Genomic DNA, 15,406 nt, shown 5'->3' on the forward strand with positions numbered 1-15,406 from the left:
CTTTGCCAACCCAACAAGAAATAACAAGCAATAAATAGCAAACAACAAGCTTTTACGAGCTCGTTACTTCGAATCGAGAAAAGGATCATGCGATGGCCTTCCACTGCAATAATCGAGGATTCCCCAATTCCCATGACAGGTCAAATACCCATCAACCGCCCCAACAGCAACATCTATTACACCAGTTAGCAACAAAACACCAAAACCGGGGAAAAACATACTCAAATCGATACTCGTTCGATGAACTCGGTTCCCGAAATCATTCTTGCCCTTTTTCAATCCACTCCAACAACCGCAGTTGAAGTTACTTCCACTCAACTTACACGCCGTACACGACCCGTGAAAATTTCCACTACACAGCATTAGCACCACTCCAAACAAAATTCACGGCGAGAAATACTGACTTTGCACCACGGTAAAGCTCTCCCTCAGAGTTAAGCAAACACTTACTCAACGCCAGCCACGTGCAGAGATACTTTCCATTCTTATCAGGACATTTCGCTACAAGCCATGGAGAAGACTTGTAGCCGTCGAAGCTGTTCTTGCGGGGATGTGTGTCGTCTGCTTTGGCGAGGTAGAAGCGCACGTCTTTGCATTTGTCGTAGAAACCGCCTGATATGAAGCGTGGCGCGATGCGGGAGGGATGTTGCTGGGTTGTATTGAGGGTTGGAGGGGAGGTTGCGAGGGCGCTGAGGGTGAGGGCTAGGAGGAGGAGAGGGGAAAACATTTTGATAGTGTTTGATAATAAATTTGATAATTTGGCTTGATCTTTGATCCATAAGGTGAGATTGGGAGTGGTGGTGATAGGGCTCTATATATTATTCACCTTCGATTGCCATGAGAACCTGGTTATACGAGACACCCATGGTCACGTCAATAGGGATCACTACAAGTCAATTTCGTATGAATTCTTTGACTGGATGTCAGACCCGGTCAAGGCCCTTTTGCCGTGACTTCGAGTTGCTATTTCGAGGTGTTGAACAAAGAAGGTGAAACATCGGCATCGCCCAGCAAGTGAGCTCGGTTCAAGAACATTGCGACTCGACTACAAAGGTATTTCAAAGAACTTGGAAATTAAATAAATACTGACTCGAATGCTGATCATCTTGTTTGAGTATGATCTTTCAAACCTGAAGAGGGATTGGATCATGGGACGCATGCTACCATGAGACAGAAGACCTCAACATCGTTCTCCTGCGCCCAACGCCCTCAAAGAGCGAGGTTATTCTTTCAAAACCTCATACATCAACCTTTAATGTTTCGTTAAGATGACCGTGAAAGACATGCCCTGTCTGATACGAGCTGCGCTGTAGTACACTCAGCGTAAAGAGTTACAATCCACCGTCCAAAATTCCAACTCGACCAGCAAGATGAAACTCTCAGTAATATTTGACCCTTCTTAATCCCGACTCAAAAGCCTTCTAAAAGGATGTGCCTCCGTATTCAGTACAAACTCATCCAGACTGATCAAATCCGGCTCTGAAAAGATCAGATAAAAATACTTCAACGTCTCTGAGAACCAAAAGCTCTGTACACGTATTAGCAAACCTCCCTTCCCCCAAACTATCACGCTTAATAAATCACTCACCTCCATAGAATCAGTCTTCGAAGTCTCCGTACTCGTAACGTCATCAATAGCCGCATTCGCAAGCTCAGTGCTGGTATACTTCACAATCGCCTGAAACATATCCCACGCCATATCTTGCCATACTGGATCAGCTGTAAGCCGATACATTATAAAAACACTCTCGATTGCTTCTGGTCGGAGAATATATCGCGGATCGCGCGCGTGACGGAATCCGGGAGGGAGTTTTTGTTTGTTTTGCGGCTTCCAGAGTGTTTCGTTCCATTCGCAGAGTTCGAGGGTCGGACAGGCTATCAAGTCGAAGATCTCAGGCATTATACCGGTTGGAAAAGCCTTATACGCCCAACCACATCCCCTCGCAAGTCTTTCTCCGACATCAACGTGTTCTTCAATACCGAATAGTCTCCCACCGAGTGCAAACATTCCTCCCGCGAAGCAAGTAAGATGTTGACTCTCGGTACTCAACTCAATCTTCTCACCGACCCTGACATCACCCAAAAACAGCACATCCTCTTGTTTCGGCAACATAGGTCTGTAAACCAAATGCTTTATAATAACATCCGCAGCCGTGCGATACATGGTCTCGTAGTTCTCGTCCAAACCACCGAGAAGGGCATGCATCTTGGGTAAATACTCATAAAGAGAATCTGCCAACGCACCAAGAGAAAACGTATTATCGTGAACTGCTTCATTCTGAAAGTCAAGACACATAGGCCACATCCCCGGTAAAAGAGTGCTATTCTGTATCTTGAGCAAAAATCGCGTTACTCGATCTGTTGCGTCGTAGAATTTGGGATCGTTGGTTAATTGTGAGAGTTTTGTAAACTCCATCACCAACGAACTCGGCGAAGCTGACGGGTCGTGAATACCAGCGACTTGTTTACCCTTTAACGCATCCTCAAAATTAAGCCAAAACCCAGGTAGTCGATTCGGTGTATCAAAGGCGAGATATAGCATTTCCCCAAGTTCCGTGGCCTTTTGTAACAATGCTGGTTCGCGACTTAGTTCATATGAGCTCAAAAGACCGCCGAGGTGTCGAATTGTCGTTTCGAAGAGATTCACTGCTTTCTCGTGCGTATTCCCCCAATCTATCGCCGCAGCTGCACTTGCAGCTTCATTGAATTCCGCTTTCAGATCCATTATCCACAGGGTATCGAGCGCATCAACCGACGTAGCAGCCCAACCCCCAAACGGATCTTTCGCTTGTCCCGTCAGTGGCATCAATTCATCCCTCCCCCAAGCCTTCAGTCTATACGCCTCCCAACCTCTTCTAAACTCCCTCCGCACAGCATCTCTCCTCTTATCAATCTCACCCGTCTTCACAAACTTTCCCTTCTCAGCTTGAATTTTCGGCATACGCTTTGCTTGACCAATGGGTAAAGGCTTGATATCCGCCGGCGGATGAACAAGCCCAACGGTCGACCAGTCAAAAGAACTCTTTACAAACACCACACCGCTTTGATGCGATAACTGACGCCATAGAAAGAGTGCTGTGAGGAAAGCGGCGATTAGCACGACGCGTGATGGTAAGCGTCTTGAAGCACGGCGACGAAACATGGTGTGCTGAGACAAAGACAAAGAAAACAAAAACAAAAGGTGTAAGCATCAGAAATGCTTCTTTGTTGCAGTTTACGAATTGAGTTAGTGATAAGCAGCCTATCGTCTTTATCTAGACCCCTGTGAGGTGGTGTCTTACTTGATGGGGTGGATGGTCCGGAAGCCTAAAACGAGACTATTTCCGTTTATAGAAATCCTGGCTTCGATGCTATACTTGGTATAAGAGGTTCTTTCGCCTTGGCCGAATCCCGAGTAAAGATCGAAAATAGGCCATTGGGATGATGAGAAGGTTGCGTTCTTTGAGTAGACTTGGCTTGTGTAAGTGGTTGGAAAGTCGTCATGGTGTTGGCTAGACCTTGGGCACGAGCCTCTGAGTCTTCCTGGACGACAAATAACAATATGCACTTTCTGCCCGCACTCGTTGAGACCTTTTACTGAATTATTGTTACCATTTTGTTCCTTTAGTAATACCATAATTCGCCATGTATCGTTTCCTGTTGACTCTTCTCTTTCTGCGAGAGGCAATCGCCTCGTCCTGCGATGCCGAACCCTTAGTTCTTCCCCTTCAAGACATACAAGTGCTTCCGGATATTCCCAACTCTTTCATGAAAGGAATTCCAGCTAAAGTCGGAACACCACCTCAAAATATCGTTCTTCTACCTTGGGCGTACGTTCTCACTTCAATGAAGACTATCTATGACTAACATGGACAGTGACTTGAACAACACTTGGATATACACCGAACCATTCTGCAAGGACTCAGGTATCCCAAACGATGAATCTTGCCAAGTTCGAAGAGGTGGATTATTCAACGAAGAGGAATCTACGAGTTTCACGGGAGCAAGCGATATCGTCAAAGCAGGCGGTGCACCAAACGAGACATTCTTCAAAGGCGGCCAATACGGAGTTCGCAACCTCGTTAAAAGCGCCAACGGCGCAGTTGACAAGATTAACCTCCAAGGTTCAGCCGAACTCGACAACTTTCCCTTTGGAATACCAACGAGTAAATGGGACGATACATACAGTACTCTAAGTCCTCTTGGTTTAGGCAGAAACTCAACATATCTCAACGCCTTACGCAAAGCTGGAAAGATTGGCTCGCGAGTATGGTCGATATTCTGGGGACGTATGTGGATCAAAGTGCCTCTCCATGGATCTCTAATTCTGGGTGGTTATGATGAGAAGAAAGTCACTGGTGCTAATTATACTGCACCGCTTGTGTATGGAGATTTTGATGGGTCGGATGGGTGTTGGACTGGTATGAAGGTGACTTTGACTGATATACAGATCAATTATCTCGGTGGAACAAACGTTAGCATCATTCCTAGGGGGACGACGTTACAGTGTTGTGTCGATCCGGCGAGCCATTTGCTACTGGAAGCTCCGACACCGTATATACGGAATTTTGAGTCTATTAGTGGTTTGAAGACGAATTACTCGTCTAGTGGACTTCACTGGAATGCCCTTCAAACAGGTCTCGAGAAGCAGTATGTTCACCCTGAATTCCAGTCTCACCTTAAATCACTGACAGCAGTAGGTTCCTGGCAGATCTCACCTTCCATCTCGAATCCGGTCTCAAAATCCGCGTACCAAATAACCAATACATGATTCCCTCCGTCGACATCGCCTCCAACGGCTCACGAATCAGCGATACCTCCAAACGCGATATTCTCATAACAGACATCGAAGATGAACCACCTATCCTCGGGCGATATTTCCTCACAGCAGCATATCTCATGGTAAATCATGATGCAGGGACTTTCACGCTCTGGCAGGCGAATGCCACACGGGAAAGGAGCCTCATTAGGGTCTTCGATGAAGAGACGGGGAAGAAGTGTGAGAATACTAGGGGTGTTATACAGCCTTCTGCGTCTTACACGGGCTCTGCTTCTGAGAGTTCGAAGCCAGATAGAGGGATTGGTTCAAATTCGAATTCACTCTCTGGTGCGGTTATCGGCGGCGCTGTTGTTGGCGCTGTCGCTGGAGCGGTGTTGATAGGATTGGGAGTCGCTTACTTTTTGATCAAGAAGAAACGGCAAGCCAGTGAGTAAATTGAAAGGCGTCGTGTCGCTGTGATGATACTGACCAATGTCTGGTAGATACATACTACTTTTACCCTGCGCACGAGGAGTTGCAAAGAGTGGATATATACGAGATGGATGGAAATCCAAGAGTCGACGACGAATCCTACATGAAAGCTGGAATACGGTAGTAATGGGCAGAGACTGTATGAAATAGATGAGGTCTTGGACAGTTAGGCGACGCAAAGCTGGCTGCAACCGGATATAATGCTTTCCGGTTGGCTCCTAGTGTCATGCATTGGGGATCACAGGCGAGTTTAATGACATTTGCATGAAATAGTATATTATACTGAGTATGATAGTAAAACTGGCAGATAAAATGATAACGAGAGAGGGTAGACGCCTTGGTGCATTTGCACAAAGCTAGCCTTGGATTTCTGCCACCTAGGATCGAGCTTCATGTTTCTCTTACCCTTTAGACGTCTCAATACCTTGTTCCTTTGTCCAATCTTCATGATTTGCATACAGCTCCCTAATATTCCCATTTACAAACACGAAAGAAAACAGATCCAGTGTCTAAAGAGCTGACGCAGCCTCAGACAATACACACAGCAAACTCACTGCTGCGCTGCCAATTCCAACCACACCACCTGGACCACCCTTATCATAGGCCTTTACGCTGTGCTGAAGTCCACCCCAGTCAGTTCTTCCTCTGTAAGGGTCATAACTTGGGCTCCTGTAAGATCTTCGCCGTTGCCTTCCGTTGAACTTCTCTTGTTTACTCCCGGGCTTTTCTTGCTTCATCCCGGCATTCCGACGTGGAGGATATTCATCCTCTCTGCGAGCACTGGCATCGCTATCACGAGCTTTGCTAGGCCTCCTGCTGGGGACCTGAACAACTGCACTACCCATGCTGCCACTATCGAGCAAAGGGATAAAGGATACGTCGTCGTCGGATGGGGACACAAGTCGGGCCTGCGGGGAAATCTTTCTGGCTCGACGATACGGAGGTGGAGGACGAGAAAATATCGCCACCTCGCTCTCACGAACGAGCTTTGCCACTTGTTCTCTGGACAGAGTACCCAGGATGGCGACGTAATTTGGTCTTGCTTCGTAGCGTACACCCGCTCGTTGTAGGACCTCGACACTAATAAGTTTGCGCGATATCTTCGTCCAATGGGCGTCATCAGGAATTGCTCTACCGTATTGATCCGGAGCCACAAGTTGAGATGTTGGGGCAAAGCCGGCCTGACCATTATTGCGCCTGTATGTGGACCGAGACGAGACATGATGAGATAAGTCCTCGGTTAGGCGAGAGGTTTCTGTGTACCAATCCTGTGATGGTATGGGCTGTTGTAGAGGGCTTGCTTCCATTGGTGAAAGTGTAGGCTGGATCTGCTGCACTACTGAATCCTCTCTGTCCAGAGCAATGATGTCTTCTGTTGTAATAACATCCATTTGTATACTTGTATCATAAAGCTTGTGCTTAATATCCGGTTTCCGCTCACTGGGTACAATATTCAAAGGTGGCTCGGGTGGTACATGAGTGCGAGAGAGCGTGCTTGTCATGGTATCGGCAACATATCTGAGTTCGTTGATATACGCCATGAGGACATCCTGTTCCATGTCAGCATTCATTCACGGTCTCAAACACTGTATATGACTGACTTTGTTTTTGTTTAGGATTTGAGAAGAAAATCCCTCTTTCTCAAGCAGTTCCTGGAAATGTTGCCATAAATCATCATTTTCTCCCGAGAAGGATCCAGCATCCCAGTTGGCGAAAAGTTGAGAAGCAATTTGGTCGACCTTGTCCTTAATATATTCGAGGCCAGACTGGCGTCTATCGTGTATCTGAGGCTTTTGTAACTGGACTGAGTCAAGCAACAGCTCAATGGCCATCCTTTTGCCAGCTAAGATAGGCTCTATGGGTTTCAGTTTACCACTCATGGAAGCCTCTTCGCCTTCGAAACTTATCTCTTCGTCATGATACGTATCAAGTAAAGAATTAACACGCTTCATGGCGTAATCCCAATCCTCAATGAGCGAATGAAGGTGACTGGAGTAAGATTCCTCGAGATGCACAGGAATGTCTTCCTGGGCGACTTCATCTCGCAGCCGCCGGAGGGTCATTTCAAGTTTGTACAATTTAGTAGCCACATTGGCGAAATCTGGGCCATAAGTTCCAATGCGGCGATACGAGGCTTGAACCAATTCCCGAACGGCGTCAATCTGACCGAGATGGCCACTTTCAGTCTTGGCAGACTCCGAAGAGTCCATAGATAGTGATTCCCAGTATCTCTTTCGAGCAGCGATGGCGATTTTATCGCCGGTGTAGCGGTGCTGGAAGAAATTGAACACGGCAAACTCATCTCTCGTCATGACATATGAATCGGGTTGATTCCCTATCTTGGACCAGATTTCTTCAAAAGCAGACTCAAGAATCTGTCTAATCGAAGGATAAGAAGCTCCTTCAGGGCTTTCACGGGCGATCTCAAGGCTCTGTGCGACAATATCTTGTTGAGATACTGCGTATCCAGCTGGAGACTTGCCAGAGGCCTCTGTAGAAGGTGGCGATGGCCCAAATTGGTCTCCCGTCATGTCTTCCGAGTGAGTTGCCTGTGTAATCTCCTGCTCTTCGGGTGCTTCAGTGATCGGCGATGCTTCCAGGTTGGCAGGTATAGGGGGCCTTGATGTCTCCCCCAATAGTTGAATCTCATCACTATTGGGCAGGAACACTCGTGTAGCATTCATCTGCACCTTGATACTGTCGAGAGTCGAACGAATAGGCATCACCTGCGCCTCTCCAAAGGCATCAACCGAAACTACATGGCCATACAATTCGGAAGTCTTCGCATCGACTACCCATGAGCCGGAGTCACCGGGACTTAACGCTGGGAACCTATTAGTCAATTTGTTCTAATAGAGTATTCAAATTCACTTACAAGAGCCATGCTCCATAGCAAGATCGTAGACCTCAACAAACGATGATCCAGGGGATATCAGCACAGAGGAAGTATCAAGAGACATCCCTCCAATCGGTGAGGCACCTTGCTTCAGTACCAAGACTTGCCTGGACACTGATTCAAAGAGAGTCCGGCTTGGAAAAAGGGTGGGTTCTAAGCTACTTTCTTCCTCAAAATCTGACGAGTCAGGCTGTTGATCTAGGTCAACTTTATTGGGCAATGCATCTTGTTGGCTCAAATCAATAACAGCCCAGTCATAGTTTTGGGCTATCGGAGTATTGAATGTATCGCAAAGAATGGTGCCGATTGCCAAGGTGTTTTGAGATGCAGTGGTGTCAAGTCCTTTGCCATTCGAGTGTTCGAGATGCTCCACTGAACTTTCAGTCGTGATTGTGGACTCACAATCAGAGTCGCTTCCGCTCTCGGAAACATCCGAAGACGACGATGAGAAGGGGACTTCTGTATCATTAGTCAAAAGCTGGTTGGCAAGAGGACTATGCAACTTCTTCAGAGAATGAGCAGCCGTCAAGCCAACTAGGCGCTTGTGAGAAGTTTCAACTACAATGACACCGCCAAAGGTCGCCATGACAGACATATTGCCTCGGATCAATCTGATGGGTGTTCCACACCAGGTTCTCTTTGGTACAGAATCCGCCAGAACCTCTATCGCCTCGTTATCGGTTAATCGCAAGAGTGCCTTCTCCAGCACAAAGACCCGAAAGTCAGGCAAAAGCTCCTCTTCGACATGACCTTGCGCGAAGAACTTCTTCACTCTTTTGGCGACTTTTCTTTCACACTGGATGACGATATGGAGCTTGATACTTCGAGAATTGAGCCCCAGATGCTTCAGCTTCATGGAAATGTCTCCAGGATCTTTCTTCCTCTTGAGAATGTAGTCCAGTAGCGGTTGAGTGTACAGGACCTTGATGTCGAAGAATCGAGCTTTGAGCCGCTCAGATATAGGCCTGTCAAAATATCTAAGCTCCGTGCCGGGCAATTCCAAGCCAAGCGGCTCGTTGTCATGATCTTGAGAGGAGGGTGTGGTGATGCCGATGCCAGAATCAGACTCGTCATGCTGCGGTATTTTGGAATCCTTTTGTTGCGTAGGTTTTGATGGAATGTCTGGAGCTGAACGAAAAGGAACAGAAGCTCGCCAGTTTGACAATTTGTGCCTTAACCCTTCCGGACATTCAACACCATGGCTTTCTTGAGTAGCGACCCGGGTTGAGCTTCCCTCGCCAGCCCCAAGATGGGATGGCAGTTGCCCCTGCCATCTTTCAAACGTCGTCATGTCGACACAAGTCCCATGCCATTAACCCTTGGATAAGATGGGATTGATCTGAGTACAAAACCCAAGCTGTCAAGTAAAGCAGCATATGTAAGACGTGACATGTGTGCTTGGGGCTCAGCTTCGAGGGCGGTGGCTAAGCACCAATACTGCATAAGTAGCTGCATGCGCATCCCATGACCAGCCAATCACTACGCAACAACCAATTCGAGGTCGACTTTCAAGCCTCAATCTGCAATCAAATCAGGCTCTGCATGAGGCTGTCTTTAAAGGTGCGATGATGTCGAGGTCTGCGCTCCCAAGGTTCCAACTGGAAGCCCATCGAAAACTTCAATACTCATACAGTATTTACTTTTGTTTCTACAATGGCATCAAGGATTAGCAGCGACTTCAGTCAGGATGTATATCTTGATATAGCGATGGCTTTATGGTCATGGGATCTCTCTCAGCCCTGCAATGAACGACGACCTCATGCATGTATCCATCAGCGCTGTATCGGTGGGCGAATTCCTCAACTTCAGCGATATTTCACGTACTACAAAGCTATTGTCTCGACTTATATGGATGCAACCTCTGCGACAACAAGAAGAATAAAAACGCACGAGGACCTATTTCAGATCATTTCCATCTTGAAAACGAATCCAGACGCCACTCTATCAGAGCTGTGTCGATTGACCCGTCAAAGCACAGGCTCACAAGCGGCTGATGGAACGAGACAAGTCGATGCAATGGCACTTGGGGTCAAGACTTTATTAATGATCGACCCTTCGGCCCTTCACCATTCATCAGACAGACTTGAGAAAGGGACCTACCGCATTCACTGGAAAGAGGACGTGCCTCTCAGCAAATACATCCAAGACTCGTTTCCACTTGGCAATCACAGCATTCTCAGTTACGATAACAGCGAGTCGTTCGCAGATGTCAAGAAGGAGCTCAAAGCTGTCAACCTGAAGAAGCGACTAGGTATCACTATTAGGGCAACATCAGATATTCGCAACCACCTGCACTTTGACAGAAGAAACAACTACCTCGAAGTTTATCACTACACTTCTTTTCTCAAAGAACAGTTGAGAGTGACTCGGGATGTTGGAGATTGCTCCAGTCCGTCTTCATCACTCAAGAGGTAAAGTCCAAGCAGAAAGGAATGGCTTTGGTTATTAACATTGCGTAGAGGAGTATTACCACGCCAATTAGTCCTCGAAGTATTGGACTCTCTCCAAGGGACACTGTTCCCGCTCTCAGACCCCAGATCGAAGAAACTTCTCCGCTCACTCGTCTCAAAGTGCTCGTTCGACCCAGACATTCTCAACTTTGAAGTCAGTTCCGTCAGGCGTGTAGGAGAAGAAAGCGTTCCGTATGTCTACTTGGCCGATAGACTGGCAGATCTGTACAACGAACTTCAGACACCTCGGCCTCGCGGTTGGCTCCAGCAGTCAATGCAGAGGAAGAGTGGTGCCAGACATGTAATGATGGCTACACTGATAGGAGTCATCTTTGCTGTGCTCTTGGGAATAGCCTCGCTTGCTGTGAGTTCATATCAAGCTTGGATAGCATATCAGGCGTGGAAACATCCAGTTCAACCATCCTAGAGCTGCAGACTTCAGGCAAGAAGTATGACAGCCATTGCGCCTCCCTCTACACCAATGTCTCGAATATGAGTCAAATTTGTGCTTCAACACTCACATACGACCACAGCTCGTGGAGAACACGGGATCCCGTCTGCTCTCCCTTAGTTAAGCCACGAAGCGCTGGATCAGTAGTTGGGTCGGTGACGACCAGCGAATCCCCGGAGTTGTATGTATTTTTTTTCGTTAGTGTTTTGCTAATTGGGGTACTGTGGTAATCTTGTATTCATGTCTTGGAGATCTTCGAGTGGCTGACACGGATGGGGTGGGGGCACCGTCTCTCCCTTTGAACAACTACCCATTTTAACTTGCAAAACCTCTCGAAGGTGACTTTCTTATTACTCTCTTAGTTCTTGGTGAAAGAAAGTCATTGACCATACCTAGCCAAGTATCAAGTCAACGTCTTCCAAGTCTTGTTCTTCCCAAAGTTCCTTCTGCACATATCCACAGCCTCGTCTATAAGCAACCCCCTCAATCCATTCTATCCCACAGAACCCCATAATACTCTTCCCAATGTACCCATTGTCCCCGAAATTGCTGTCTGGGAACTTGCGTCTACAGATTGCCACCAGCTCAAGTAACTCGTTGCGTTCAGGAAATGGATTCATAAAGGTGCCTTTCACACCTAGGGGCTTCTTGCCGAATTGTCCCATCATTCTTCTGCATTCCGCTCCAGGAAAGTTAAGTGAATCCTCGTCTTTTGGTAATTGGAGCCAGCCGCATAGTCGTCTTTGGCTGTCGAATAGGCATAAATGAGTATACATCCACACTTGATAACTTTGGTGGTGTTCCCGGAGAGCTCCATACCATGCGCGCTTTGTGCGGCAGGAGATAGAAGGATTTTGTTCAAGCTTGGCCATTGTTTCATGTTCCTCTGTGCTCATTTTGGGGAGAGGCCACAGAAAGCTTCTGCCTGGAAAGTTGACATGCTCGTATATGTACCTCCCCCATCTTCCATGGGTATGTAGCCGTATCCCATGGGGCCCTTTACTCTCCAGACGACTGTGTCGTATGAGATCTCCGAGGGTTCCTTATAGACTGTGGGATACCGTGGTATGAGTTGCTTATCACTTATATCAGGAGACGCATGGCTAAATCATTGCGTGATGGGCGTTGTGATAACTGATGGTTGAACCAAATTTGCCAAATGTCCACTACCAGAATCAAGGGACCAGTCGGACCACTGGAATTGGGCTTCTGTGTCCAGCATCTTGATACAATCTCCTTGCCAGCCGATCCATGACCATGATGGTAGGTGTGTATCTGGGAGGACTGAATGTCGTCTCTCAGATGGCTTTCTTCGATGTAGACCAGGTCGTGTTCGCGCGCTCATATCGGTTGCATCAATATTGTAGGACCACATCAAAGCGGCGTCGAAGAACGCCCTTGGAAGACCGAAGAGGAATCCATACTCGAATGAAAGCTCTCAAGGTATGTGAGAAGACCATTGACAGCTGGAAATGCATCCTCGGGATATGTCAACTCTCGATTGTTGTACTCATTCAGGAGTACGTTCAATTCTTTGAAGTCCAGCCATCCCTTCCTTATATTGGGGAATGTTAGGGTATGTGTAGGGTCATCCAAACGAAGATCTTCATGAATCTGTTGATCACCAAAAATAAGTCGTCTTTGTGATAATGTGTACTCTTGAAACGTCCATCCGCGTTCGAAGTATTTCGATACCACTTCATTCTGCATGGACATGGAAGGCAACTGCCTTATAATTACACTTTTGCCATATTTCCAAGGAAAGATTTTGGACAGACTGCGAGGCGGTGACTGGGACTTGAGCCCTATGATTCCGGACCTGGCATCACCATCAAGCGCAACAATGGTGAGTTTGGCAGAAGCGTAGATACCGCCCATAAGTTGCAATTGCTCGGCCAGCTGCTCCTCATTGTCTGGCGCTATACATATGGTGTCAACCCATAAGTAGCGCTCGCCTATTATACGAACGGTGTGAATAGCGTCTTGTACAGTGGCTGTGACGAACATATTGTTCTGTGATAATGAGCCAGGATTCTTCAGCTGCTCGAACGTTCTTTGTCCATTTGTCGACTTGTTGAAGAACCCCATCTATAACTCAAGGCTACAAATGGATGATTATCCTTGCCTGGCACTAAGCAGTCATCCTTAGTATCTATAAGCCATGCAGGAGAAACATCTTTCTCCTTGGGATTCCGACATTTTGATTCGTGCTCTTCGAAGCACTTTTCCATCCACCCTTTACTATGCCCAGGTCAACCCACTCGGGATCTAGCACACTGGAAGAGCAGTTCCTTAGTTTCTTCTCTCGGGAGAACTTTGAATGGAGAAGGATTTCGTAAGTCCCATGTCTGATGCCAATCTTGCTGTATACCCAGAGCCAAGGGATCCCGCCGCTAACACGGAAGAACAGGATTGTGCCGAGGGAGTAATCCGTATCCGCCACGATTGACAAGTGCGGACCTTTTCTAGACGATCAAGATACTCGCAGTAACTCGTCTCGATCCAGTGGAACAATGGATAATGGTTTGTGCAAAATTGATCGCAGACTTCATCTTTTCCCAGCTTAATCTGGACATCATCGTCGGCAAAGAGCTTCTCGAGAGCAGTAGAAAACTTGCAGGGTTTTAGGCAGGCAGTGGTGGATGCGTAGAATTGATAGCACCAATTGTGGCAGAGTCAGCAATAGCCATTTTGAGATATGCGTTTGTCGGATTTTATAGCCATGTGAAGGGCAAATAATGGCGACATGAAAGGTTCGAAAATTGGGCGTTGCGAGAAACCACCGCTTTTGTGAGCGCCGTCTATGGTTTTGGCGAAGTTACACAGCCCATGCGTTGGTACATCTGAGATCTGATAATGTAGGCCAGCCTCATGAGCAACGGAAACCCCACTTACAGTGAAATGGATTGGCTACTAAACGATTCGTTGCCGTCCTTTTCTTGACGTGTTGGTCTCAATCTTGATTTGATTTCTCGATTGGGTCGCACAAAATTGAGGCTCTCTATCCAAGTCAACTCTGAGCGGAATGATACCACGCATCAGTACAATGAGCTGGCCTTGCATGCCTTGTTATATTTAAAGTACAAGCTTATAGACTCAAAGACACACGACTTGTGAATGATTCGCTTCATTTAGTTCAGTCGAAGGGTTCAATCTGAGAGTTTGACAGGTGTTCCTGGGTAATCAATAATGTATATATGTATAGCGTTCTAGTCTTTGTGTATAAATCGCTCAGAAACCATGAAATCCTCAGTAAATTGTAAACCGTAGGAAAAGCAAAGGAAAGAAACCGAGTGCGATACTCAGTTAGGCAGCTTCACGCCTGCGTTCTTTGCCAACTTCAAAATCTCAGTTGTCACGGCGTGGACGTCATGGCTCTTGATCGGTATACGATGCCCACCATCCCACTCAACCAATGTCGTCATGCCAGTTGCGCAGTACGTCTTCAATAGAATCTGGTGCTGCTCCAGTCCAGGATCTCGAAGTCCATGAACATGTAGTGTAGGTATGCTCAAAACATGGTCGCCCACGTTCGACTCAGGAAAGTCCTTGAACTCGGAGCTCAACAAAGCCGCATCAACAACCGGTGGGGGATGTTGCAGCCGAGAATCCAGCGTAATCAAAGGCGCTCTCCCAGCCATGAGAACACCAAACTTGAACTGAGTCAAAGCCTCATCCGCACCAAACTGCTCCGTCACTTTCTGCTGCGTCCACAATAAACTCGCCGCAATCTTAGCGCCTTGGGAGAACCCCAGAATGCCGATCCACTCTCCGGTCCCGGGGTCGGCGTCCATAGCCCGGCGGGTCTGGTTCCGAAGTAGCTCGGCGGCGGCCTCTGCTTCAATCTCGGGATGATCGGGCTGCCAGCGGAGCCAGCGCCGAAAAGGTCCATATTCACCGTAGACGCTGACAATGTCGGGGTGAGGTGCTGAGATGAAGGGTGCTTGCATGAAAACGAGACGCAGTGAGGAAGCGAGACTTCTGATGAGAGCGCGGCATTGTAGTTCGAAGACTTGTGCATTGACGCCGCCGCCGTGAAGGCAGAGAATGCGGGGGAGATGGAGAGTCTCTGGGTCGCTGGAGGTCTGTATTTGTGTCATTTTGCTTCAGTGACAAATGTCCCCTGCAAGAATTGAGGAGAATTTGCGATTATCACGACAGGACAATGAAAGGTTTACAAGACAATGTTTCGGTCTTTGTGTAAGCTTAAACCGAGGATCACAGGCTTCGGGTAAGCTTTCCTAACATTCCCCGAACGACACCCGTTTCGGGCTCCGAAAAACAGCGATGATCTCCGTACACCAGCGCATCATAGAAGAGGCAATATCTACAAAAGCTCAAGAAATGTTACCATCACCATCGTTCCAATATTTCCACAA

The 15,406-nt window shown here is 47.4% G+C and overlaps 7 protein-coding genes across 7 annotated transcripts; 2 read left to right on the forward strand and 5 right to left on the reverse strand.

Annotated features, from left to right (window-relative positions):
• Positions 1 to 63: 63 nt before the first annotated feature.
• Positions 64 to 727, reverse strand: BKA55DRAFT_495953 (uncharacterized protein; the record flags this gene model as incomplete). Its single annotated transcript, XM_046186328.1, has 3 exons — positions 64 to 173; positions 324 to 352; positions 405 to 727. The coding sequence occupies 3 exons, from the start codon at positions 725 to 727 to the stop codon at positions 64 to 66; spliced, it is 462 nt and encodes a 153-aa protein (XP_046057596.1).
• A 672-nt stretch (positions 728 to 1,399) lies between these two features.
• BKA55DRAFT_683882 (glycoside hydrolase) lies at positions 1,400 to 3,142 on the reverse strand (the record flags this gene model as incomplete). The annotated part of the gene is made up of 2 exons (XM_046198557.1): positions 1,400 to 1,528; positions 1,589 to 3,142. 2 exons carry the CDS (start codon positions 3,140 to 3,142, stop codon positions 1,400 to 1,402), a joined length of 1,683 nt encoding a protein of 560 aa, XP_046057597.1.
• A 449-nt stretch (positions 3,143 to 3,591) lies between these two features.
• On the forward strand, positions 3,592 to 5,385 carry BKA55DRAFT_632717 (aspartic peptidase domain-containing protein). The gene is made up of 4 exons (XM_046196967.1): positions 3,592 to 3,809; positions 3,856 to 4,629; positions 4,680 to 5,185; positions 5,242 to 5,385. The coding sequence occupies exons 1-4, from the start codon at positions 3,625 to 3,627 to the stop codon at positions 5,352 to 5,354; spliced, it is 1,578 nt and encodes a 525-aa protein (XP_046057598.1). The 5' UTR covers positions 3,592 to 3,624; the 3' UTR covers positions 5,355 to 5,385.
• Positions 5,386 to 5,491: 106 nt separating this feature from the next.
• BKA55DRAFT_552845 (uncharacterized protein) lies at positions 5,492 to 9,595 on the reverse strand. The gene is made up of 3 exons (XM_046191469.1): positions 8,106 to 9,595; positions 6,832 to 8,054; positions 5,492 to 6,780 (listed from the first exon to the last, which is right to left on the reverse strand). Exons 1-3 carry the CDS (start codon positions 9,415 to 9,417, stop codon positions 5,740 to 5,742), a joined length of 3,576 nt encoding a protein of 1,191 aa, XP_046057599.1. The 5' UTR covers positions 9,418 to 9,595; the 3' UTR covers positions 5,492 to 5,739.
• A 13-nt stretch (positions 9,596 to 9,608) lies between these two features.
• On the forward strand, positions 9,609 to 11,211 carry BKA55DRAFT_61320 (uncharacterized protein). Its single transcript, XM_046196679.1, has 2 exons — positions 9,609 to 10,537; positions 10,586 to 11,211. The coding sequence occupies exons 1-2, from the start codon at positions 9,780 to 9,782 to the stop codon at positions 11,001 to 11,003; spliced, it is 1,176 nt and encodes a 391-aa protein (XP_046057600.1). The 5' UTR covers positions 9,609 to 9,779; the 3' UTR covers positions 11,004 to 11,211.
• A 208-nt stretch (positions 11,212 to 11,419) lies between these two features.
• On the reverse strand, positions 11,420 to 13,258 carry BKA55DRAFT_589195 (heterokaryon incompatibility protein-domain-containing protein; the record flags this gene model as incomplete). The annotated part of the gene is made up of 5 exons (XM_046194901.1): positions 11,420 to 11,952; positions 11,982 to 12,102; positions 12,163 to 12,462; positions 12,492 to 13,021; positions 13,078 to 13,258. 5 exons carry the CDS (start codon positions 13,256 to 13,258, stop codon positions 11,420 to 11,422), a joined length of 1,665 nt encoding a protein of 554 aa, XP_046057601.1.
• Positions 13,259 to 14,329: 1,071 nt separating this feature from the next.
• BKA55DRAFT_497053 (serine hydrolase FSH) lies at positions 14,330 to 15,127 on the reverse strand (the record flags this gene model as incomplete). The annotated part of the gene is made up of 1 exon (XM_046186428.1): positions 14,330 to 15,127. One exon carries the CDS (start codon positions 15,125 to 15,127, stop codon positions 14,330 to 14,332), a length of 798 nt encoding a protein of 265 aa, XP_046057602.1.
• Between the last annotated feature and the right edge of the window lie 279 nt (positions 15,128 to 15,406).

Source organism: Fusarium redolens, assembly GCF_020744475.1.
Source record: "Fusarium redolens strain MPI-CAGE-AT-0023 chromosome Unknown BKA55scaffold_1, whole genome shotgun sequence".
NCBI lineage: Eukaryota > Fungi > Ascomycota > Sordariomycetes > Hypocreales > Nectriaceae > Fusarium > Fusarium redolens.

What these genes read in the sequence shown, in the direction of transcription:
- BKA55DRAFT_61320 (XM_046196679.1), top strand. Translation starts at nt 9,780, where the DNA reads ATGGCATCAAGGATTAGCAGCGACTTCAGTCAGGATGTATATCTTGAT. An exon ending in CCGTCTTCATCACTCAAGAG is followed by an intron (nt 10,538 to 10,585) that starts GTAAAGTCCAAG and finishes AACATTGCGTAG; the next exon opens with AGGAGTATTACCACGCCAAT.
- BKA55DRAFT_632717 (XM_046196967.1), top strand. Translation starts at nt 3,625, where the DNA reads ATGTATCGTTTCCTGTTGACTCTTCTCTTTCTGCGAGAGGCAATCGCC. An exon ending in ATCGTTCTTCTACCTTGGGC is followed by an intron (nt 3,810 to 3,855) that starts GTACGTTCTCAC and finishes TAACATGGACAG; the next exon opens with TGACTTGAACAACACTTGGA. An exon ending in CAAACAGGTCTCGAGAAGCA is followed by an intron (nt 4,630 to 4,679) that starts GTATGTTCACCC and finishes TGACAGCAGTAG; the next exon opens with GTTCCTGGCAGATCTCACCT.
- BKA55DRAFT_552845 (XM_046191469.1), bottom strand. Translation starts at nt 9,417, where the DNA reads ATGACGACGTTTGAAAGATGGCAGGGGCAACTGCCATCCCATCTTGGG. An exon ending in TGCTATGGAGCATGGCTCTT is followed by an intron (nt 8,055 to 8,105) that starts GTAAGTGAATTT and finishes ATAGGTTCCCAG; the next exon opens with CGTTAAGTCCCGGTGACTCC. An exon ending in AAATCCTAAACAAAAACAAA is followed by an intron (nt 6,781 to 6,831) that starts GTCAGTCATATA and finishes GACATGGAACAG; the next exon opens with GATGTCCTCATGGCGTATAT.